The sequence below is a fragment of the Anoplopoma fimbria genome, chromosome 1 (genome assembly GCF_027596085.1).
Source record: "Anoplopoma fimbria isolate UVic2021 breed Golden Eagle Sablefish chromosome 1, Afim_UVic_2022, whole genome shotgun sequence".
Taxonomy (NCBI): domain Eukaryota; kingdom Metazoa; phylum Chordata; class Actinopteri; order Perciformes; family Anoplopomatidae; genus Anoplopoma; species Anoplopoma fimbria.
Genome location: NC_072449.1, coordinates 1,502,218 through 1,527,790, shown reverse-complemented (window position 1 = coordinate 1,527,790; position 25,573 = coordinate 1,502,218). Strand labels below are relative to the sequence as shown.

Genomic DNA, 25,573 nt, shown 5'->3' with positions numbered 1-25,573 from the left:
CTTACTTACTTACTTACTTGCTTCCTTCCTTCCTTCCTTCCTTCCTTCCTTACTCGTATATATGTGTCTGCAGACGTAAACGAGTGTGAGGACGGCGTCTCCGTGGAGTTCCCGTGTGTGAACGCTCGCTGTGTGAACACCGACGGCTCGTTCCGCTGCGTCTGCAGGAGAGGATACGTCATGTCCCGCAGACCCAACCACTGTGTGGCTGCGTAGACCGGACCGGACTAGACCAGACCAGACCAGACCGGACCCGTACATACTGGTCCAGACGATGGAGGCTGGACCACGGGATGGCAGACTGGGCTAGACCACATGACACTAAACTGGTTTTACTATAAAACCAAATTTGACAAACACTTAAAACTGGGCTAAAATCCGCCACATGCACTGAACTGGGAAAAGCTCGACTGGGCACCAGTTACACCAGCTCACTCTCCTAAACACCAACTCAACACACCCTGTTAGCTTCTGATACAGATCTCTGATGTTGCTCTCTGTAGTTTAACGTGTTTTATAGGTTTACAGGACAGAATTACTGAGTTTTTCTCCAAAAGTAAAATACTTCTTGGACCGGGACCAACCAATAGTTTAATAAAGTGACTGAACACATGAACCTCTCGCTGAAATATGAAACCCTAGAATGAAAGTTATTGTGCACATTTTTTTCTATTGCTAAAAAGATAAAACATGTATTTGTGGACACATCTGAGGGACAGTTTTTAACACATGGTGTTGGTTTTGTGCCGTCAGTACTAATCAGTCTCTCTCCATATATAAATATATATAGATACATAGAAACACCAGGTTCACTTTTTACACCAATGTGTTCCATTAAACAAAGATTTAAAGGACTGCAGACCTAAAAAACAGAACACATTGTCAACCTTTAGAAATATGAATGAATGTAAAGACATGTGCTAGCATTAGCATGATAGAGTTATGCTAACGTGAAGATGTTTAGCGTTAGCTTCCAAACGTGACTAGCGTCTTTGATCTTCCTCATTTAGAAACTACAGTTTGTTATGAAGTGGATTATTAGTCACGAGCCGTCAGATGAGTTCCTGAATGTTAGTGAACTTAGAAAACAATCCCCTGGAAAATGTAACAAGCAAGCACAGGTTTATGCTCTTACAGAGAAATCTGATTTTAGTTTTCTGTTAGTCTTTCCAACGGCTCGAAGTACTACAATACCCATGATCCTCGGCAGCTATTTCTATGTAGAAGAAGCCAGTCAGAGATGTGAATTCAGAATAACATAAATTGTTTCATTTGTAAACAAAAGAAGAAGCCATCATTTCTGAATTAATAATTTTTTTTACCCTTTATTCTAAATTACTTCGAGCTGCGTTTTCTTCAAACTCTCATTGGACGTTTCTGTGCCTAAATGCACCTTGGGAGTTGTAGTTGACTTCTCTTCAGCAGTTTTTATGCCCACAGATTTGCAGCTGTGACTATTTTGTCAAACACAATCTTTGCTCTGTTGTGCTGACGAGTTCCTCATCAATCCAAGACGTACAACACCATGAGTTCATTTTTATTAGTTTTGTTTCATTCACAAACTTAATCAATGATCAATGAGACAAACATATTCTGCTACCAGGGTTGCTTCTGTGTTTTCTGTGTGTAAATACATCATTTAAACCCCAGTTTAAGTCGTTAAAACACCTCAAAATATCCGAAACAACAGCGAGGACGATGTCGTTCCTCTTTCAACAACAATGAATTAATTAAGAATGTGTACATTTAAACACCCTGAGAGAGTTTTATAATCAACACTGTGTGAGTTATTAATTGACAGCACGATGATTTATCTTCTATAAACCAAATGCAGCAAACAGCGGCGAATGTTTGGGATGATTTTCTATATTTTTCATCTCATGTGCAGGTTCAAACCAATACACCCAGTACTTCATGTCTCCATTAAAACACATCAAAGAGCCTCACTGGTGCTCATTCATCACATCAACCCTCTGCAGTTTATTCTGACTTAACCCCACAAACAAATACTCACTAGAGCACCGAACAGGGATTAATCCGCCGCTGAAAATAGTCCCTAACAAAGTCACATTTCCTCCAGTTTGTTTGATTAAAACAGTGGATTACTAATGAGAGTTGTTTTTTATCTGCACATGAGATTTGTTAATAAGAACAAATATAGAATACGTTTACATTTGATTGATTACCTGATAACTTTTATAAACACTAAATGCATTAATTAATCACTGACTTGTCACTACTTTTGTATTTGTTGGCTCGTGCAGCCAGAACCTACAGCTTTCACTCCTGGATGTTCTGCATTCAGTCATATTGTGTGTATATAATAATTCACATTGCTCCTCAATACTCCTGTTATATTGTTACCTAAATGAAAGCAGCTGTTTCAGCCTGTAAGAGTGTTTATTGTGTTTGTATCTTTAACTTCCTGATGCCGTCAACATGCTGAACATCTGAAGTTTGATTTATAACATGCACTGTAGCTGCCAGAGACCCGCCTCCTGTGTTCACAGGATGTTTTGTACATTGTTCCAGTCTCTGGTATTTTTTTTCTAAATGTTTTCATTTTTATGGTTGATTCACTTTTGTATCATTGTTGTTTGTATGACAAGAAATGAAAATATATTTGCACACACTTTTATTGAAACCTGTCTGTTGTTTGTGGTGATTGTCTGGTCTGATTAGGACTTAGAGGATGTGAGAGCCAAGTATTTAGAGTACTAATACCCCATCGAGGGAATAATACTCTACAAGTAGAAGTCCTGTATTCAAAATGTAAAAAGTACAATATGTACCTCTGAGATGTTTGAGGGGAATAATGAATGTAAATACTCAAGTAGAGGACAGGTACCTTGAATAAGTACTTCTCAGTATTGAGTAAATGTATTTGGCTACACCCCCACTGGGAATCTCCGTTAGCATGCTGCTAACCCGTTAGCCTCGTGTACAGTTTAGTCTGTTGAGTCATCTCAGGTGAAACTCTTCTAATCCTCCACCTGGCTCCATAACCTTAATGCCTCCACTGTGTATGTAGAGCCAGGCCTCTAAGCCACTTACTATAGGCCAATCCACACACACACACACACACACACACACACACACACACACACACACACACAGGCAGCATTAATGGGATTATGAGGTTCACCCAGTACTGAGGCTGAAACTGTGAGCCAGCGGAATATCAGCTTTCACTTTCACTGCAGGTATCCTCATCCAACACACACACACACACACACACACACACACACACACACACACACACACACACACACACACACACTGTATGACAAACCAGTATACAGTGGGGCAAAAAAGTATTTAGTCAGCCACCAATTGTGCAAGTTCTCCCACTTAAAAAGATGAGAGACGCCTGTAATTTTCATCATAGGTACACTTCAACTGTGAGAGACAGAATGAGAAAAAAATTCCTGAAAATCACATTGTCTGATTTTTAAAGAATATATTTGCAAATTATGGTGGAAAATAAGTATTTGGTCAATAACAAAAGTTCATCTCAATACTTAGTTATATACCCTTTGTTGGCAATGACAGAGGTCAAACGTTTCCTGTAAGTCTTCACAAGCTTTTCACACACTGTTGCTGGTATTTTGGCCCATTCCTCCATGCAGACCTCCTCTAGAGCAGTGATGTTTTGGGGCTGTCGCTGGGCAACACGGACTTCCAACTCCCTCCACAGGTTTTCTATGGGGTTGAGATCTGGAGACTGGCTAGGCCACTCCAGGACCTTGAGATGCTTCTTACGAAGCCACTCCTTGGTTGCCCGGGCGGTGTGTTTGGGATCATTGTCATGCTGAAAGACCCAGCCACGTTTCATCTTCAATGCCCTTGCTGATGGAAGGAGGTTTTCACTCAAAATCTCACGATACATGGCCCCATTCATTCTTTCCTTTACACGGATCAGTCGTCCTGGTCCCCTTGCAGAAAAACAGCCCCAAAGCATGATGTTTCCACCCCCATGCTTCACAGTAGCTATGGTGTTCTTTGGATGCAACTCGGCATTCTTTCTCCTCCAAACACCACGAGTTGAGTTTTTACCAAAAAGTTCTATTTTGGTTTCATCTGACCATATGACATTCTCCCAATCCTCTTCTGGATCATCCAAATGCTCTCTAGCAACCTTCAGACGGGCCTGGACATGTACTGGCTTAAGCAGGGGGACACGTCTGGCACTGCAGGGTCTGAGTCCCTGGCGGCGTAGTGTGTTACTGATGGTAGCCTTTGTTACTTTGGTCCCAGCTCTCTGCAGGTCATTCACTAGGTCCCCCGTGTGCTTCTGGGAGTTTTGTTCACCGTTCTTGTGATCATTTTGGCCCCACGGGGTGAGATCTTGCGTGGAGCCCCAGATCGAGGGAGATTATCAGTGGTCTTGTATGTCTTCCATTTTCTAATAATTGCTCCCACAGTTGATTTCTTCACACCAAGCTGCTTACCTATTGCAGATTCAGTCTTCCCAGCCTGGTGCAGGTCTACAGTTTTGTTTCTGGTGTCCTTTGACAGCTCTTTGGTCTTGGCCATAGTGGAGTTTGGAGTGTGATTGTTTGAGGTTGTGGACAGGTGTCTTTTATTACATTACATTACATTACAGTCATTTAGCAGACGCTTTTATCCAAAGCGACTTACAATAAGTGTGTTCAACATAGGTATTCAAGAGAACTACTAGTCACCAGAAGTCATCAGTGCAGTAAACAAGCATCTAAAAGCATAAACCAGAAAAAAGTTCAATAAGTGCAACAGACTAATACAATAAGTGCTACAAACTACTACGAATAGGATAAGTGCAGTAAACGAATACGAATGCAACGACTAAATGCAATAAGTGCTACGAGGAAGGCTCAGGTAGTACTTCTTTATCAGGTAGTACTTCTTGAAGAGGTGAGGTTAAAGATGGGCAGTGACTCTGCTGTCCTGACGTCAGTGGGGAGTTCATTCCTCCACTGAGGGGTCAGGACAGGAAGAAGCTGTGACCGAGTGGATCGGCCGCAGGGACCTCTGAGCGACGGGGCAACCAGTCACCCCGAGGCAGCAGAGAGGAGTGGTGGGGGGGTGTAGGGCTTGACCAAGGCCTATACTGATAACAAGTTCAAACAGGTGCCATTAATACAGGTAACGAGTGGAGGACAGAGGAGCCTCTTAAAGAAGAAGTTACAGGTCTGTGAGAGCCAGAAATCTTGCTTGTTTGTAGGTGACCGAATACTTATTTTACCGAGGAATTTACCAATTAATTCATTAAAAATCCTACAATGTGATTTCCTGGATTCTTTCCCCCCATTCTGTCTCTCATAGTTGAAGTGTACCTATGATGAAAATTACAGGCGTCTCTCATCTTTTTAAGTGGGAGAACTTGCACAATTGGTGGCTGACTAAATACTTTTTTGCCCCACTGTATATATAGTATATATATATATATATATATATATATATTTATGTACAGTATATTTATATATATGTACCAGAGATCCAAACAGTGTTGTGTATTCCCTTGAATGTCCCCACAGCTCATATGTAACCTCATTCTGTGATAGATGGTCATTTAAATGAAAGTAGTATTACACTACTTTCATTTAAATAGCAATACTACAATGTAAAAATACTCATAAATAAATCATAATAATAACATATCAGCATCAGAATGTAGAGTAGTGTATCAGAAGTATTTAGTTGCAGAAAATGGAAATACACAAGTAAACACAAGTCCCTTGAAATTGTACTTAAATTGAGTATTTGAAGAAATATATGAAGTTACATTTTTCCCTTTTGTGTTCATGCACACCCCTAGAAATGTGATTTTACCATAAATTCAAAAGAACAAAATAAATATTAAATCCATCTCACTATAGCAGCTCCACAGAAACAAGTGAGTGAAACATAAAGATCACTTGTCGCTATTTATCATTCACAAGGTCTAGTTTCAGTCTGGACTAATTATGCTCATAATGATATAATAAATAAATATAAATAAGCAAAAGTGGAGTAAAGCGCTTATAGACAAATAACAGCGATGAGAGACGACGTTTGACAGGAGGACGTGTGAAGCAGCAGGTATGTTTGTTAAAACGATTCTATTCAACATATTTTCCATTTCATCTGAACAGAAACATTTGTTATTGGCTGATCTGACTCTGTGTGTCATTAATGTTAAAACTGCTTCAGTATCACATGACGGTAAGAAAATATTAAGGTAACTAGTGATATTAGGAGGTGAAGCTTGTTAAAGATGGTTCAGAACAATCCCTTTATAGTTATGGTTAAAAAAACATTGGTTTTAATGTATTTATTCAGTTATTCTTCTCTTATTTATTTCTTCTCTGTTTTTCTTCTAGGTTGTAAAATCTGCACTGAACTGTTCAAGGACAAGTTGATGGCCGATGATACACCGAGGAAATAAGGTAAGAAGGCAAACAGTTACAAGGAAACATTTTGAAATACTACACTGCTGCAAACCACGAGATCAGTTGAATGTCCACGTTCCTTTACTTCCAAAATGTTGTAATAAATAAGTTTTATATCAGCCTCATATTAAGCTTGCAGAAATTCCCAATGTGTTAACGCTGTGAAACGGTGGGTTAAGTTTTGGCAATAAAACAACTTTGTTATGGTTAGAAAAGACATCATGGTGTCTGATAAAATAATGTTAAAATGTAACGTAACAACTGTACCAACGTAACTCCCCTGAAGAAACTACGGACACCATTAGCGGATTTTATCACGTAATGTTACGTAACAAGTTACCTAAACCAAAGTTAAGTTAAACAACGTTACGTAAACCAACATTACCTAGAAAGCGTACAGTCAACATTTAGTTTGGTTTCACACAGGACACGAACAGCAGTCTCCTGGGTGAAAGTCCTGAGTTTGTTTGTTTGTTCCGTCTTCACCTGTATGCAGACGACACCCACGTCTTCCTCTCTTCTGCTCTTCAACCAACCAGATTTCAAAAATGGGATGAATGGATTCAGACTAATATTAAGAAATATATAATAAACTAAAAATAATATAATTACAGATTATATTATTATTACAGATTAAACTGGGGTTAAGACCAGCAGTTAATAACACTGGCCTGGGAACATCAAAGATCATAATAAGCAGTGAGATGAGATGAGATCATTATATACAGTTACATTATATATATATTATTTTGCATAAAGAGAACTTAAAACATATTTGGATGCTAATACTTTTGTACTTTTAAGAGTATTTCTACACTGTGGTAATAACAGTTTTACTTCTTAAACCACTTCTCATTTCTACGTTTTGTGTTAATTGGATGAAGATGAACTTGATGTTTCCTTGTAACTCCAGTTTAATTATTTGAATATTTTGTAATTACAGTATATTAATGTTGTAATATCAATAATTAATAGCGTCACTGTAACCCTTTTTTCTTTTTTTCTGATCATTTAAAGAGTCAAAAGAAGCTTGAAGAGGTGTTCATGAGTTCATGTCCTGCAGAGAGGTGAAGGCGGCGTTGACCCAGATCTGATCCAGGTGAGTGGGTCAGCTGGTGGGAACGCCGTCGGGATTAAAACCGTGTGAATCCAGATTAACTCCGTTTATCTCAGGATAGCTTCACTCTGATTATCTCACTGAACTCCAGGATCATTTCACTGCTTCACTGATGAACTGAGACAAACCAGATTCTTGTTCCAACGTTTTCTTCATCATATATTGTTATTACTATGATACATGTCACTTCTTTTTAAAAACAATGAGATCTTTCAGCGCTGCAGTTGTTTGATATAAAATAATTAAATCTGAAAAACTTCTCAGCACAAAGAGAGAGACAACACAGGAAACGTAGTTTTAATTTAAGTGTTTAAAACATATTTAATTTGGAGGCAAACTAAGTTTAAAAAAGGAATCTGTAGTCTGAATAAATGCTCAAAGGAAGAATAAAAATACTATTATTATTATTAATAAAAAAATAACCTGCCCGGTTTCACCAAATATGCAACAAACAAGTGGAAATTCGCGACGTGAGATAATTTCCTCTCAGGTCGTTTTGACATAAAAGATAAAATAGAAAGATTCTATTGTTATTCATCTGCATATCTATGAATATAAATATATACAGACAGACAGACAGACAGACAGACAGACAGACAGACAGACAGACAGACAGACAGACAGACAGACAGACAGACAGACAGACAGACAGACAGACAGACAGACAGACAGACAGACAGACAGACAGACAGAGAGGTCTTGTTATGTAGCTCTTATGAAACAGCAGATGTAGGTGAGACTGATCTGAGCTGCCTGAACGTCCAAGGGGGAGATTAGGACTCAGGGTGTGTGTGTGTGTGTGTGTGTGTGTGTGTGTGTGTGTGTGTGTGTGTGTGTGTGTGTGTGTGTGTGTGTGTGTGTTTGGTTGTTCAATCTTGCTGCTTCAGCATCCTCACACGCACGCACACACACACACACACACACACACACACACACACACACACACACACACACACACACACGCACTCTGACCATCAGGTGTGTGTGTTAATCCTCAGTTCTCTCTCGTTGTCTCTGTTCTGAACACAAACCCATAATCATCATTTACACATATTCATTTTCAGAAATATAAATATCTGGATTATTTTTTTCCCACAATGCAACACTCAACACACAGCTTTGTTTTATCTTGTGTGCTCTCAGCTCTCAGCTGTTTTTACTAAAATAATTTAAAGCTGTTTCTGAACTCCAAAAAGACGTTTTTGATGTTAATCAAACAGATACAGCGCAGCATTATTTTCACTTAAGTTATCCGACAAAACTCCCTCTGAACAGCTGAGTAATGAAGTCTTATATCAGAGCTCGTTTCTCCTTTAACATCCATTAAACTACCAGTTCACAACCTGAAGGAGGAAAACAAACATTTCTCTACTTTTCTCTAATTTTGTAGTTTTTATGAACGACTGGTTATTTCCTCTTCAGATCTCTAAGCCTCCAAAACACTGAACTCCTTCTTTTGTGTGTTTTCTGTTTTGTAAAAGAATAAAATCAGCCAGTCTGACACATCTGCTCTGATTGGACCGTCACTGTTTGAGGGAGGGGCTAACTGATCAGTCTATTGATTATAAACATTGTTTCACTAATTGATTTAATGAGTGAATGGTTTCAGATCTAATTGGCATCTGATTCAGTAAAAAACGTGAGGTTTCCATGTGACTGTGTCAGCAGAGTTTATGTTGTTTATTTCACCAACAAATCAATAAAAAAAAATCTAATTTCTTCTTTTCAGAATCAGAATCAGGTTTAACCCCAAGTAGATTTACATATTGTCGTAATTTGTTTTGGTGTAAAAACAAACGAAGTGCAGAAAACAAAGGTCGAGAATCATAGATCGATAAACCTTCAATGAGAAATATGTAAAATACATCTGATATTAAAATGAGAAGACAACAGTGTTTGAAACGAAGAGGATAGATTGGGCAAAAGTTTACAGAATAAAGATTAAAGAATAAGAGATAATAATGAGAACTAAAACGACCAAACATGTCGAATTATTATATATCTGTAGTGACGTCACTCGGCTTTAAACATGTTTAACATGCTGTTTATATTCATATATGTAATACTCAGTTGTTTTTATTATGTTATCTGAAAAAAATAGTTTCCTCTTTGTTTCTGTAATTCTGAGGTCAAGTTTGTACTTTGCATTTCCCAAAAGCATATTTAATTAAAGATAATCAATAGATAAATAAAGATAATATTTTTATATAAATATGTTATCGTTCACTTTTTACATTTTATTTTCTTCTCAAATGTTGTTTCAATTCCAGGATATTAATATGTTTCTGAGATATTATCCTGGTGAAGAAATACTAAATCTATTTATTATGATCTAAATGAAATCAATTAGAAACAACACAGAGGACCTGAGTCAGCTGTGATCCTTAGCTTTTAGTTTCATTTTTAGTTACATTTATAAAAGTTGTAATGTGTATTATTATTGTCCATTATTATTTATTATTATCTTTTAAATTAATTAATACAATTGTGATTTTTTTCCTTTATTTATTCCTTTATTTTGTCATGGATTTTAGTGTGTTCCTCAATATATTTTAACATTATGTTCTTTATATGTAGAAGCTTGTTATCTTTAAAAACTATTTCTATATTTATTATTATGATAATATTGCAGTCAAGTATATTCATGTTTTTCTAAAATCACTCAAAGTCAAACTGTTTTCAGATCAGCGGTTAACTGTTATTGATTTTAAAACAAAATGTTCGGCAGAGAGGAGCTTCAGACGTGGCCTACATCTGTCACCGTCCTAATCAATAGAGATGATAGAGGAAGAAGACCGGGATGCTGCACCCTGATTGGCTGATCCTCCAGGCTCCACCCCCTCAGATAAGACAGATAAATAATCAGAGGGGACACCTCAGGGACTCAGATGTCCGTCTGTGTCTCTGCAGGAGACACCAGGTCAGAGTTCAGTCTTACTTTTTCCCACTTTTATTTTTTTATTACTTTTACTTTGGACCTTAAAGCAACCCCAGAAAACCCATTTTTACTGACTGGAAGCTGAGTGTGTGAACGCACCGCTGAGGCAGGTCTGATTCTGCTGGTCTGCTGGATTTGTGGGACCGGTGTTGGATCTGGTCTGGGATCCGGTTCAGGATGGAGCTGAAGGACTTCTGTCTGATGGAGGACTATCACTTCATCAGTCCACAGCGGTGAGAAATGAAATACGACAGCTTTACTTCATGTCTTTGTGTTCCACATACTTGCTTGGACTGAGGATGATGTATCAGCTGTAAATGTTTGTTTTTATTTATATATAAATATACATAACTAAAGATTTTAGATCAGGATCCTTAAATATTCTTTGAAGAGCAACATATAACTTGTTTAAAACACTAAAATAAAACAGGAACAATAACTTTAAACAACCACAAAGATAAAACAAAAACATATTAAAGTTGGAATAAAGAAATCTAAACTTTTTATGAAACAATAACTGAACTATAATAAACTACAGTGAATTATAAAAAGTGAACAGTGTGTGGTTTTATCTTTAGATACATTTCTCATGTTTCTATCAGACTGTAGTACTCATACTATGACGTTTTCACAGTACACTATCACTTTAGTTCAAGAAATACTCTGTTGCAAGTTAAAGTCTGGCATTAAAATCTAAGTGATGTAAAAATACAAAAGTATCAACATCAAAATATAAAGTGCTAAAGGTACTCATTATTCAGAATAATAGCTATTATATTATTATATTATTATGTTATAATTATTAATGCATTAATGTGTTCATCACTTTAAAGGAGGATTTAATTTAATGACTTTATATTCTGCTGCTACTTTAATCTATAATAACACAACGTCATTTATTAGTTGATTAATGTTTTTATTCATAATCTGGATTTGTAAAGTAATTTAAGGTTCAAAATACATCAATAGTACATTTCCAGATTAGCAGACTAGAAGTATAAAGTACCTCAAAATTGTACTTAATTAAAGTACTAATTTACTTTCCACAGAAGTATGAACACAGTAGACCTTCTGAAATATGAACATATAAACAGATTTACAGGTTCTTCAGTATTTAAAGCTCCTGGTTGAGTTTTTCTTTTAAACAAAACTATCTTCACTTTTTGCTTTCGTTGTTTGTCACATTGTGTGAATTCTTAAACAAAACTCCTCATTTACAAACTGATTCTTCATGATTTAAATCCTGTAACTTGCTTCTAGTTTTTCTTTTTAATTGTCTACAAAGACGCCTTTAAAGTCAAATGATTGGTTCATGATTTATTCCTGAACCCTACAGACCTCAACATCCCAAAACAGGCCGTGGACACTAAATATGAATCTGCATAACGAGTACTTTTACTGCTGGTACTTTAAGTATATTTTGATGCTGATATTAAACTTTGAATGCAGGACTTTAACTTGAAACAGAATATCTACACTGTGTATTTGAGTAAAAGACCTAAATTCTTCTTCCACCTTTTGAAGACAGATTTATTTACACAACTGATTTATTTATTTGGATCATAGAAATGTTGCTCCACAGCGCTCCTAGTGGTCAAAACATCTGCAGGGTGCCTTTAATTTAAAGACCAAATACCTTCCAAAATAAAACCAGGATCGAGCTCTAACAGAGACTTTTATTTTTTAGATTATTAATGTTATGAACATTAAACCACCTGTGAATCAGAACATCTTTGATTTAATGTTTTCAAAACATTCAGATAAAGAGAGCAACAAGTTGCTTTTATTCTAAAGATCACTTGTTTCATTGTGTGTCAGAGGCACAATGATCAATATCTCTTTGGTTTGATTTCCCTGCTGCTGATTGGTGAATGTCAGCTCTTTGATCTGACACTCTTCTTCCTCCTCAGCCTCTTGGACTCCTCCTCCTCCTCCTCCTCCTCTTCCTCCTCCTGCCCCGCTGATGAAGCTCAGTCTCCGGCCTCCTTCCTCCAGTCCTCCCCCCTCACTCCCTCCTTCCCCCTGGACTCCTCTCTCAGCCCTTCTCACCGGGTCTTCCTCCTCCCCAGCCCGGCCTCCTCTTCCTCCTCCTCCTCCTCCTCCTCCTCCTCCTCCTCCTCCTACTCCCCCCCTCTGTGGAGCGCCGGAGCCTGACTCCCCGACAGGATCTAGTTCCAGCGGAGGAAGCGTCAGAGGCAGCACTGCGGTGTCGGAGGCCTCCAGGTGTTTTCCCACAGATTCATTTTCAGCACAGGTGAAGAAAGTTTTTTGAATATTTTTGTCTGTTTGTGTCTCGACAGAAATGTCCCCAAGAAAGTCACTATTTCCCCTAGTTTGTCTGATAAAAAACTATATGAATCACTGATTAAAACAATTACTGATAAAAAACTATATGAATTACTGATAAAAACTAAATTAATTATAAAAAACTAAATTAATTAATTACTGATAAAAACTATATTAATTACTGATAAAAACTAAATTAATTACTGATAAAAACTAAATTAATTACTGATAAAAACTAAATTAATTACTGATAAAAACTGATAAAAACTATATGAATTACTGATAAAAACTAAATTAATTACTGATAAAAACTAAATTAATTACTGATAAAAACTGATAAAAACTAAATTAATTATTGATTAAAAACTACACGAATCAATAATAAAAAACTACATGAATTACTAATAAAAACAACATAAATCACTCTTAAAAACTACATGAATCAATAATAAAAAACTACATGAATCACTGATAAAAAACTACAGGAATTACTAATAAAAACTGATAAAAACTACATTAGTGTTTTACATTAGTAACGTCTTCGGAGGAAACCAATAGGCTCAGAGACTTGACTGTGTTCCTCTCTGCAGGTGGACTCCATCCTGAGGGGTGACTTCCTGACACCCATGGGTGCTGTGGGGCCCAAGAGGTTCTGCCTGGTGTGCGGTGACTTCGCCTCCGGGTATCACTACGGCGTGGCGTCCTGCGAGGCCTGCAAGGCTTTCTTCAAGAGGACCATACAAGGTGGGAACCACAGCGTGTCGATCAATAAGTGAACTAACAGGCGGAGCGGCCGGCTCATTGATTAGTGTGTGAAGCTGTGACTCATCAGCTGCTGGATGCAGAGAGAAACAACAACACAGCGTTCAGACGATTAAAGCTGATTGGTTGATCACGAATGATCACGTTTTAACAACAATAAAGTTTTTATTTCATAAACAACTGAACACATTACTGCAGTGGTAAAATGTTACGACATTAACTGTAGTGCTGTACTTAAGTTCAGCACCACAGAATAGCTCTTGAGTATTTCTACTCCAGGCTCTCAGCTGTGTCATTGAGGGAGGATGTGATGTCATTGTACTTCCTGTTTGTGGTTACCTAGGCAACATCGAGTACAGCTGTCCGCTGATGAACGAGTGTGAGATCACCAAGCGGAGGAGGAAAGCCTGTCAGGCCTGCCGCTTCCAGAAATGTCTCCAGTCCGGGATGATGAGGGAGGGTACGTCACGTCAGTCCGTCTGTCCGTCTGTCCGTCAGCGAGGCTTCCCATGAGCCTTTGCAGCGTTGTTGAGCCTTGCTTGTTATTGGAAAGTTACAGAGCTCAGTTTAAAGACTACAAAGAGTTGCAAAGCAGCCGTAAAAAAAACATTGAGACACAAATCTACCACAAAGACACACAAGAAGACAACACAGAGCAGCTATGAGAGACGCTAAACAACTACAGAGACAACAAACAACCACAAAGAGACAAAGAACAACCATAAAGATATACAAAACTTCCACAAAGAGATGCAAATCAAACCTCATAGTGATAAAAAAATGACCAAAAAGAGACTCAAAGACTACAAAAAGACCCTCAAGAGAAGGAAAGTTACCAAAATGAGATGCAAATCTACCACAAAGATACTTATACTCCTCTTAGTAGTTGTAGTACTTGTGTCTCAGTCATGTGACCTCATCACTGAACAGACTCTGATCTCGTCTCCGTGTTTCAGGAGTTCGTATGGACCGAGTGCGAGGAGGTCGGCAGAAGTACAAGCGGCGGGTGGAGACAGGACTGAGTGTGTACAGTAAAGCTCCGTACAGTCACCCAGTCAGCCGTGAGTTCACTCCAACGCTCCCACATGGACTTCACCTCCTCGTCCTTTATTACGTTTTTATTCATCTTCACCTGTCTTTTTAGGAAACAAGGTGGTTTCTCATTTGCTGCTGACAGAGCCCGCCCCCCTGGCTGCCAATCAGGACGATTCGACCAATGACGGCAGCCTGCAGAACCTGCTGACCCTGTGTGACCTCCTGAACCGGGAGCTGCTGGTTCTGATTGGCTGGGCCAAACAGATCCCAGGTAAGCTGACTCACCTGAAGACTTTACACGCTGACCTGAAGTAGAGATCTGTAGCAGATCTTTTTTTTATTATTAGAATCTGTCTTTTAACTACGATATCTTTGAATAACGAGACCTTTTCTTATAATAACGGCGTCTTTTAGTTACGATATATTTTATTCAAATTCTGATATTTTTAATTACGAGATCTTTTCTTTTAATCATGATATTTTATATTTTCGAGACCTTTTCTTCTAATTACAATATTTTTTAATTATGATATCTTTTAAGTAGGACAGCTTTTTTTTTAATTGCTATATATATTATTTTAAGTACGAGAATTTTAATTACGATATCTTTTTTCTACTAACAATATCTTATTATTTTGAGATCTTTTCTCTTAATTACGATATTTTCTTCTAATTACGATATCTTTTAATTTAAAAATATTTACCTTTCGTTACGATATCTTTTAATTACGATATTATTGTATTAAGACACCTTTTCTTTTAGATGCTATATTTATGCTTTTAATCACATAGCGATATCTTTTTCTATTTACAATATCTTTTAATAACGGGATCTTTTCTTTTCATTTGGATATTCTCTTCTTATTACGACATGTTTTAATAACGACACCTTTTATTTTAACTGCTATATTTATTCTTGTAATTACAAAATATTTAAATTACCAAATCTTTTCTTTTAAGTGCTGGTTGTGCTCTCTCAAGTACGAGGCTTTTACTTTTAATTACAAACTTACGATATCTTTTGATTATGAGAGCTCTTCTTTTACGATCCTGTAAGATTGTTGGTTTAAATATTATTTGTCATTCCATTTTTCAATTTCCAAGAAAACATTTAATTATGGTCTGATTATTCCGACTACTAATATGTAATAATCTCCTATATTCACTGTCACACCTTCTCTGCCCCGCCCCTCTCAGGATTCTCTGGACTCTCATTGGTCGACCAGATGTCGCTGCTGCAGAGCGGCTGGATGGAGGCGCTGCTGGTGGGCGTGGCATGGCGGTCGCAGGGCGCAGTGGGGGAGGAGCTTGTTTTTGCCGGGAATCTGCGATTGGACGAGGCTCAGTGTCGAGCCTCGGGATTGGCCGACCTGTACGAGGCGCTGCGTCAGCTGACGTCAAAATACCGAGCGATGAACTTGAGCCCCGAGGAGGTCGTGACCCTGAAGGCCATGGCGCTCGCTAACTCTGGTACGCACAAAATACAGTACGGTACATCCACTCAAGTATTGTACTAAAGTACACATTTGAGGTACTTATAATTTACTTGAGTATTTCTATTTTCTGCTACGTTATACTTTTACTCCACTATATCCCAAAGGTACATATTGTACTTTTTACTGTACTACATCTTAAAGGCAGATATTGTACTTTTTAAAACTAGACTTTCCATTAAGATTTCTGTAGAACCAGTACTTTTATAGCAAATTTTACTTACTACATTATCTGACAGCTTGAGTATTACATGTAAGACGTATGATCGCTATAAAAATATGAATCTTAAACACATAACAGTATTTTAAAGTAGTTTAGATTAGCTGATTTGAAAACATGAACAAGCTGCTTACCTGAATGCATCAATAATAACATTCCAATAATACAAATAGGATATATGTCACACTCTGAGAGGGCTTATTTTGCAAAACAATGTATTTGATACTTTATGTAGATTGTGCTTATAATACTTTTTTTGTACTTTAACTAAAGTAGAGTTTGAATGCAGTATTTACATACTGTGGTATTGGTTCAGTAGCTTCAATATAATGCTTCTAAAATATTCCTAAAGTTACTTATGATATTTTTTCATTGTCGTATTTTGTCACTTTAACTTCTCCTGCGTGCCGTTTGCACTCATTAGCTTAAAGGAATAAGCTAAACTAACGAGTTACATTTTGAATGAAGCTACCGATACACAGCCGTACAGCGCTTCAGGTGTAGCAGTCAAAAGAAACATTTGCGTCCGTTAGGTCTTCAATTTCGCCAAAGTGTAACGTTAGCCGTAACTTTCTTCGTCAACATTCTCAAGCCATATAAAACGTCCTGTCACCATTTGGCATGAGACATCATGTAGCTTTGCAGGCTAACGTTGGCTAACATGTTGCCTCGTAGACCTTTCTCTGTGTCCGCAGGATAAATTGATGGCAACTGGCAAAATGATGAAGCAAAACACGTCACAACTGTGTTATGGAAATGTACTGCAAACACAAGTGGTTTCCTGGGACAGAATTTTTAATTAAATTGAACCCATTTCTCTTGAATTTTCTGATCCATCGGTAGAACATTCACGCTCACTATTTCTCCTTTTTCAACTTTATAACTGAAAACTAACCACGTCTCTGTGCCGTTATATAATAGCTCTTAGCTAGATGGTAAGATCCCGTCATGTAGCAACACTTTGCTTCTCCTCCAGCTGTGGAGTTCACTTCTTATTTCACTCATATGTCCTGTAACATAAAAAACACAAACATGTTGGTATGACAACCAGGTTAAGAACTTTGTTTGTATCAGAGGGAGCACGTTGGACTCATTAAATCTCTGTGTGGAGTTGACATGTAGACAGACAGACGCTTCTGTTGACATTCAGAGTTTCTCCCGGTAGAGAAGCAGCTGCCCCTGATGCCCCCCGGACTGAAGATCTGCCTGACACAGAATGATATTGATTTACAATGAAGAGAGAGTGTGGGGGGGGACTTATTGATCCCAGAGGAGTGGTTATTGGTATTGATCAGAGGCTGGGAGCTGAAGCATCACAGTATTGATTAGCTGAGCTAAGTGACTGTTCTCAGGCTCTGTGTGAATGTGACTTCATTAGGAAGTATTCACATCCTTCAAACAAGTACTCTCTGCTTTATGTAGTTGAAATACCAGTAGAAATAGTACACAAGTGTTATCAGTGTTATGTAGTTAAAGTATCAGCAGTAAAAGTAAACAAGTACTATCATCTTCATCAATTATTATCAGAAGTGAAAGTATAAGTAGTGTTAGTAAGTATTTTCACTGAAGACGCAATTTTTTTAAAACACAAATCTTTAGCTTCATCAGTTTTTTTATCAAACAAACAGTAAAATAGTGACTTTATTGGGGACTATTTTTAACGGCGGATGAATCCATATTTGGTCCTGTAGTGATTATTTGTATGTGGGTATAAGTCAGAATAAACTACAGTGTTATGATGATGATGATGATGATGATGATGATGATGAGGCTCATTGAGTTTGATGAAGATCTTTGTCTCTGAGGAAGAGGAGAGATACTTGTTAGTAGTAGTCAGTTGTCGTTAAAGCTAACTATGCTAACGATGCTAACGGTGGAAGGACAGCAGTGTGTTAACTGCTGATCAATAACATCTGACTGTCTGAGTGCATGATTGAATTAAACACTCCTGTTGAAGCAGTGCATGATGGGACACTTCCAGCTGAAGTCTGGCCACTCTCCCACTGTCTGAGCCTCGGATCAATAAAGAGTATTGATAGACTCGGTTCTGGATCTATAAACTGTTAGCTGTCTGCTGGAGGACACAGAGTGTGTGTGTGTGTGTGTGTGTGTGTGTGTGTGTGTGTGTGTGTGTGTGTGTGTGTGTGTGTGTGTGTGTGTGTTCATGTATTTCAGCCTGATGTGTGTCTTAGTTTTCTGCTCGGCCCATTAACTGTTTAAACATCAATACTTCACACAATAGAAGACGGTGTGTGTGTGTGTGTGTGTGTGTGTGTGTGTGTGTGTGTGTGTGTGTGTGTGTGTGTGTGTGTGTGTGTGTGTGTGTGTGTGTGTGTGTGTGTGTGCAGTACAGACGCCCACAGGCTGACCTTGACCTTTCTTTGATCGCCCACTTGACCGCATCGTGACCTCTCCGCCTCTCCGACCCCGACCGTCGTATATGACTCTCTGGGCTCTAGAAAGGACACAGAAACAGAAAATTGAAGTATTTAAAACATAGACACATTTATTTTTTATAGTAACTATAAAATGAAGTGCAATAACTTGTTCTCTACACAAGGACAAATATATGAATGTACACTAGTCATAAAATATCTGAATTCACAAATAAAGCCAGCAGGAAATACAAATATTCTTAGCAAGAGTCATCCTAATCATTTGGTATTGTTTAATTGCCTTGTTGTTATGATAGTTTTTTGTTAGATGTTTTGAGTAATTGTGTTTAATATTGTGTTATTCTTGTTGAGGACCCCCTTGAAAACGAGATGGTTCATCTCAAGGAGTTATTCCTAATAAATCATTTCCATAATACGCAGTAGAGTTCAAGTATAAAGTACCATAAAACAGAAATACTACAGGTTCAATTAATCTTCCTTTCTGATTGATTGATTAGTCTCTAAAATATGAAACAGTAATGATTTTAATGTTGCTTGTTTTATTCAAACCCCAACTATTTTAATAAAATAACGCATCAAATTCTCACATTTGAGAAGTTTGGAACCAGAACATTTGACATTTGTCCTTAAACAAATGGCTAAAAGCAGATCTCAGATTTCTTGATCGACTCATCAATAACTTGATTACTTTAGAGCTTCAGGCCTGACGTCGTCTCTCTTCGTGTCCGTCCCTCAGATGCGGACCCGGTGGACTGTCCGGACTCGGTGCAGCGGTTCCAGGACGGGCTCCACGAGGCCCTGCAGGACTACGAGTCGTCCCGCCGGGAGCAGCACCGGGCGGGTCGGCTGCTGATGAGCCTCCCGCTGCTGAGACAGACGGCCGACCGAGCCGTGCAGACTCTCCTGAGGCTGCACCGCCACCGCTGTGTCCCTCTACACAAGCTGCTGCTGGAGATGCTGGACGCCAAGGCCTGAACATCATCATCATCATCATCATCATCATCATCATCATCATCATCATCATCTGACCTTTGAGTGAACTCTGACCTGAGAGTTAATGAGACTTGAAACTGGTTCAAGGAAAACTGTTAGAAGAGTTATTATTGAAGAAAAAGAACATATGATAAAGAATTCATAACTGTTAAACGGTCGACTTTGGGGAAACAATACAGATCATCATCATCATCATCATCATCATCATCATCTTCATAATTATCATCGTCACCGTCATCATTATCTTTGTCTAAACCTGCCCAGATTTTCATAAAGTTTAGATTTTCAATCTATTTTTGTAAAATAAATGTGAACTTTTCCTCATAGTGTGACGAGAGTTGACATGAAGGTGAGCTGGTTACCGTAGCAACAGGCAAGGAGGAGGAGGACTAGGACCGATGTCTTTTTAATGTTTAAGACTTTCATGTTGTTGTTTAAAGCAGTTTAATTCTGAGGACTTTTATTTTGGTGTTCTTGAATGTTTCACATTGAGGACTTTTATTTTGTTGTTCAGTGACATTTGTAATGTTGGAACTTTTATTTTGTTGTCAAAGACAAGCTGATCAATTATTGGCTGCTGATTAGTTTTTTTTAAGTCTAGTAGATTTAATGCTTTTGTAATAAAACATGATTTTCAAATGATCCCTGTTAGAAAAGCTGTTTTGTTTCATTAAAGCATCACTTTAATGTTGCAGCTGGTAAGTAGGGCTCATTTTAATTCATTTATATATTATTATTATTATTACTATTATTATTATTATTATTATTATTATTATTATTATTATTATTATTATTATTATTATTATTATTATTATTATTATTCTATTTTAGAAATGAAATGAATTGTAGGGCTCAATACAGCTTGATTTAATTATATCATAATTTATGTATTTATTATATTATGAATTGAATTGTAAAGCTGCAGAATAACTTAAGCTAGCAAATAAATGGAGTGGAGTAAAAAGTTAAATATTTACCTTTAAGATGTAGTACAGTAGAAAGTTCTACTCGGGGCTTTTATTTTGAAGGTGACGCTGGTGACGCGGTGCGTGACGCTGGTGACGTCACTAGCCGGCGCTCACTCCGCAGAGGAAGCAGCGTGTTTACGTTTGAAATAAATGAACTTTATTGACTTTATTAATTGTTTTATGTGTTTTATTTAACCTCGGTGTCGCCTCACACACGCAGAGCAGCTAGCACCGCGTTAGCTCCTTAGGCTAGGCTAGGCTAGTTAGCTGTGTGGCTAACACCGCAGCTAAGCTAGCAGGATGGATCTCTTTGACGACCTGCCGGAACCCACACAGACCGGTGAGTTACACCAGTAATACCAGTACCACCAGAGACACCAGTAATACCAGTACCACCAGAGACACCAGTAATACCAGTACCACCAGAGACACCAGTAATACCAGTAATACCAGTACCACCAGAGACACCAGTAATACCAGTAATACCAGTAATACCAGTAATACCAGTACCACCAGAGACACCAGTAATACCAGAGACACCAGTAATACCAGTAATACCAGAATACCAGTACCACCAGAGACACCAGTAATACCAGTAATACCAGTACCACCAGAGACACCAGTAACACCAGAGACACCAGTACCACCAGTAATACCAGTAACACCAGTAATACCAGTAATACCAGTACCAGTAACACCAGAGACACCAGTACCACCAGAGACACCAGTAATACCAGTACCACCAGTAATACCAGTACCACCACCAGTAATACCAGAGACACCAGTACCACCAGTAATACCAGTACCAGTGACACCAGTACCACCAGAGACACCAGTAATACCAGTGACACCAGTAATACCAGTGACACCAGTACCACCAGTGACACCAGTACCACCAGAGACACCAGTAATACCAGTGACACCAGTACCACCAGAGACACCAGTAATACCAGAGACACCAGTAACACCAGAGACACCAGTAACACCAGAGACACCAGTACCACCAGAGACACCAGTAATACCAGAGACACCAGTGACACCAGTACCACCAGTAACACCAGTAACACCAGAGACACCAGAGGCACCAGTAATACCAGAGGCACCAGTAATACCAGTACCACCAGTGACACCAGAGACACCAGTAACAACAGTGACACCAGTATTTTAATGATTCATTTATTTTATTCATTCATTTTATTTCATTTACTTTCATGATTTATTTACTTTATTAATTTCATTTTATTCATTTCTATTTCTGTTTCAAATCTGACTGAATCGATTTAACTCGGCTGACTTGCTGTCATAATGTGAGCTTTAAGGAGTGAATTAGATGAAAATGGAAGCATAATAAGTATTATATTGTGTTTAAATCAGTGTTTTCTCTCTTTCTTGAGGCTTTTCATTGCTTCAGACTCATCACCCAGAGTTTGGTTTGCTTCTTCTTCAGGTCCGGTTTCAGCAGCGATCACAGCCCGACCACAGGCCACCACAGAAGAAGAAGAGGAGGATAAGAAAAGATTAAAACGGAGAAGAGAAGATGCACACGCTGATACTAAAGAGGAGGGGGAGGTCAAGAAAGTTTGTAAAGAAGGTTTTCAGCTCTTCCACCACAATGTTTGTTTCTCTTTCCCCTCTAAGTTAAGATCAGAGCAGAATCATGCAGAGATGATGCGTTTAAAGACTGACATGTGTGTCGTCGAGCAGGCCTCCCCGTGCTGAAAGGCTACGTGGCGGCGAGGCGTGGCGAGCGGGAGGAGATGCAGGACGCTCACGTTCTGCTGCCGGACATGAGCGGCTATCTGTCCGCCCTGCCAGAACAAGTGTAAGTCCTCCGCCCGGCCGCCGTCCCACAGGAGGTCGTCGTCGGCGGAGGCGTCTCTCTGACGTGTCCTCCGTGTCCTCCGTGTCCCGCAGGTCTCGTGTTTCCTTCTTCGCCGTGTTCGACGGTCACGGAGGAGCTCGGGCCTCCCGATTCGCTGCGGAGCATCTCCACCTCATTCTGGCCAAGAAGTTCCCCGGTGGTGAGTTTTAAAGGGACAGTCCACCTCTTAAAGATCACATATGTCTTCATGTTTTACTGAGTATTCCTACGTCACTATATTTAAGAAGCCAATGTTGTACGTTTGACTCCATGAGTGCTTTGGAGTCAGATTATTAATACAAACTAATCAACGCTGATGTTACAGTTCCTAAAAGCAGTTACTGGTCGTTTTAAACTAGATTTTACATGTGTTGAGATATCTGCTGCTGTTCCTTATCTCTCTTGTGAGACGGACTGAATGCGTCTTTGATGGTTGAAACCTGTCGTCTCCTTCAGGAAAAACTGGGAATGTGGACATGCTGATTAAGAGATGTCTCCTGGACACTTTCCGGCAGACGGATGAAGACTTCCTGAGGACAGCGTCCAGCCAGTAAGAGTTCACAGAGGAAACCTGGGCTGCACAGTGAACACATCACAACCTCACATTGTATTTAAACAGGATTAAATGTCCATAAATCCTCTAGAGATCAAAGGAAGAAGACACTGCAGCACTTCCGTCTGTCTCCGTCAGTCTCACGTGTTTCGTCTCTTCTCTCTTTGTTGTCCAACAGGAAGCCGGCGTGGAAAGACGGCTCCACGGCCACATGTGTGCTGGTGGTGGACGACATGGTGTACGTGGCCAACCTGGGAGACAGCAGGGTAAACTGGGATTCATTCTTTATAACGTAGTTCATCTGGGACCTTAAAGACAGTCGTTCATAGGACACGGTGGTTGGTTTGTGCCTCCAGGCGGTGTTGTGTCGGATGGAGGCGACGGCCGGAGCAGACGGACAGAGGAGGTCGTTGACTCTGCCTCTCAGCACAGAACACAACCCCACCATCTACGAGGAGAGGATGAGGATCCAGAGGAAAGGAGGCACCGTCAGGTACGACAGCAGAAACGTCACTCTGAATGTGACGTGTGGGGATCAGGGAACGATTTTAAAGTTATTACCTTACTTGGGAAACTCTCCAAATAAAAAAAGCCACTTTCCCAGAGTCTTTAAATGTCTTGTTTTGTCCGAGCAACAGTCAAAACACAAACACATTCTGTTTATTGAGATATAAAACAGAGAAAAACAGCAAATATTCACATTTCTGGAGCTGGAATTGGAGAATTGTTGGTGTTTTTGATTGCCAAAATGTTTGGTGTCGCAGTGAAGCAGTGAAGCAGCATGGGATCATGGGAGTTGTAGTATTCCGTGCAGTCGTTAGGATTCCTTCAGTGTTCATGGTTCAGCAGGTTTTCACCTCAGAGTTCTCATCCTCTCTAAAACAAACAGACCTTCTGATTAAAACTGAATAAAGCAGCTTCACGTTTAAAATCTGAGTTTCTCTGACGGCCTGTGTATTGTAAAAATGTGTCTTGGAAACCTATTAAAATGTTGATTTATGACAGAAACATGTTAAATTCAAATTACAGATTTCTTTGGTTTGAACTTTGTTTCATGACAATTAAGTTAACAACTCAATAACCAAAAGTCTTACAGAAAGTTACATATTATACCTTAATTAATGGCAATTAATTGATTATAAAAACGGTATCTGATTTAATCTGCTGTTCCTCTTAGCCAACGTTTATATTCTGTCTCTGTGTGTTGTAGGGACGGCAGGGTGCTCGGTGTCCTCGAGGTGTCCCGGTCTATCGGAGACGGTCAGTACAAACGCTGTGGAGTCATTTCATCCCCCGACATGAAGCGCTGTCAGCTCACAGCCAATGACAGGCAAGAACAGCAACACAGACGCTCACTGCTGATTGGTCACCGCAAAAATAATAATGACCCCACTCTCATGTCTGTACAGGGAATATGAAGGTACAGCTGGTTAGCTTAGCTTAGCATGAAGACCAGCTCCCTCTAAAGCTGGCTGATGAACACGTTGTCCTCTCTCTCTGTAGGTTCATCATCCTGGCCTGTGACGGTGTGTTCAAAGTGTTTTCTGCTGAGGAAGCCGTTAAATTCGTCCTCAACATCCTGCAGGTCTCTTCCTCTTTCTATATTCTGGCTGATTAAACTCTCTGACGTTTTCATTCTCTCCAATGTCCAGAGATTAGAACTCAAAAAAGAAAAGACACTCTTTATTTCTGCTTGAGGAGAATCCTGTTTTAAAGTTGTCTTCAGTGTCCGAGTCATCCAGTGATAGTTACCTGTACATCCATGGGTTCACTTCAAACAGGGGCTGATCATACATCATTCTGCATACTTTTAGTGGTGACATAACCCAAAGCATCATGGGAACTGTAGTCACAAAACGTAGTAATAATAAAAACTACCAATATAAGACCAGAGTTGTAATAAACTGTAAACAATCTGTAACGTAGTTGTTTGCATCTTTGCGTTGTTATTGTCAGTGTGTTCAGTCTTTCCTTGTCCTATCTGTTCCCCCCCCAGGAGGGGACTGTGGAGCAGAGGCCGGGGCTGACGGAGGAGGAGGTGAGGTTTGAAGCTGCTTGCCAACAGTTAGCCAGTGAGGCGGTGAAGCGGGGCTGTGCCGACAACGTCACTGTGATCCTGCTCTCTGTTGGATTCTAAACACACACACATCAACACTTACACACATGGTGGACCCTGACACACACACACGCACACACACACACACACACACACACACACACACACACACACACACACACACACACACACACACACCACACACACACACAGCATCTGGATGATCTACTTGTTGAATCTGTTTTCCAATAAAAAGCATTTCTTCATCTCGTCTGTAGAAGTGATTCTTTGATGAGTTTTACTAAATTCACTCACTAATTATTTTAAGATACTAAATTAATGAGATATGGAAGTCACATAGATTCTATTTATTTTGAGATATTAAGTCATTATTTGAGATTTTATTTTCTTTTGAGATATTAAGTCATTTTGAGATTTTATTTATTTTGAGATATTCAGTCATTATTTGAAGATTTTATTTATTT

General features: G+C 39.0%; 2 protein-coding genes and 1 pseudogene across 4 annotated transcripts in view; all 3 read left to right on the top strand.

Annotated features, from left to right (window-relative positions):
- The window catches only part of LOC129091516 (latent-transforming growth factor beta-binding protein 1-like), a 46,350-nt pseudogene extending 43,706 nt beyond the window's left edge, over positions 1-2,644 (top strand). Inside the window, exon 38 of the transcript XR_008531223.1 lies at positions 74-2,644. The product of XR_008531223.1 is annotated as a latent-transforming growth factor beta-binding protein 1-like (transcript). The remainder of the gene's footprint in view (positions 1-73) is intronic.
- Positions 2,645-10,642: 7,998 nt separating this feature from the next.
- Positions 10,643-19,632, top strand: esrrd (estrogen-related receptor delta). The gene is given in 9 exon segments (XM_054599167.1): positions 10,643-10,698; positions 12,535-12,592; positions 12,594-12,719; positions 13,342-13,495; positions 13,857-13,973; positions 14,470-14,636; positions 14,639-14,819; positions 15,746-16,018; positions 19,394-19,632. Coding segments are annotated over 9 exon segments (1,371 nt in total).
- A 1,081-nt stretch (positions 19,633-20,713) lies between these two features.
- On the top strand, positions 20,714-25,259 carry ilkap (integrin-linked kinase-associated serine/threonine phosphatase). Of its 2 annotated transcripts, none has more exons than XM_054599921.1 (10): positions 20,714-20,958; positions 22,066-22,200; positions 22,323-22,440; positions 22,533-22,639; positions 22,936-23,029; positions 23,211-23,298; positions 23,389-23,525; positions 24,243-24,362; positions 24,536-24,617; positions 25,029-25,259. In XM_054599921.1, the coding sequence occupies exons 1-10, from the start codon at positions 20,919-20,921 to the stop codon at positions 25,167-25,169; spliced, it is 1,062 nt and encodes a 353-aa protein (XP_054455896.1). In that variant the 5' UTR covers positions 20,714-20,918; the 3' UTR covers positions 25,170-25,259. The 2 variants fall into 2 exon arrangements, with proteins under 2 accessions (XP_054455896.1, XP_054455888.1); XM_054599913.1 differs by having other exon boundaries at positions 22,066-22,209.
- Positions 25,260-25,573: the final 314 nt, after the last annotated feature.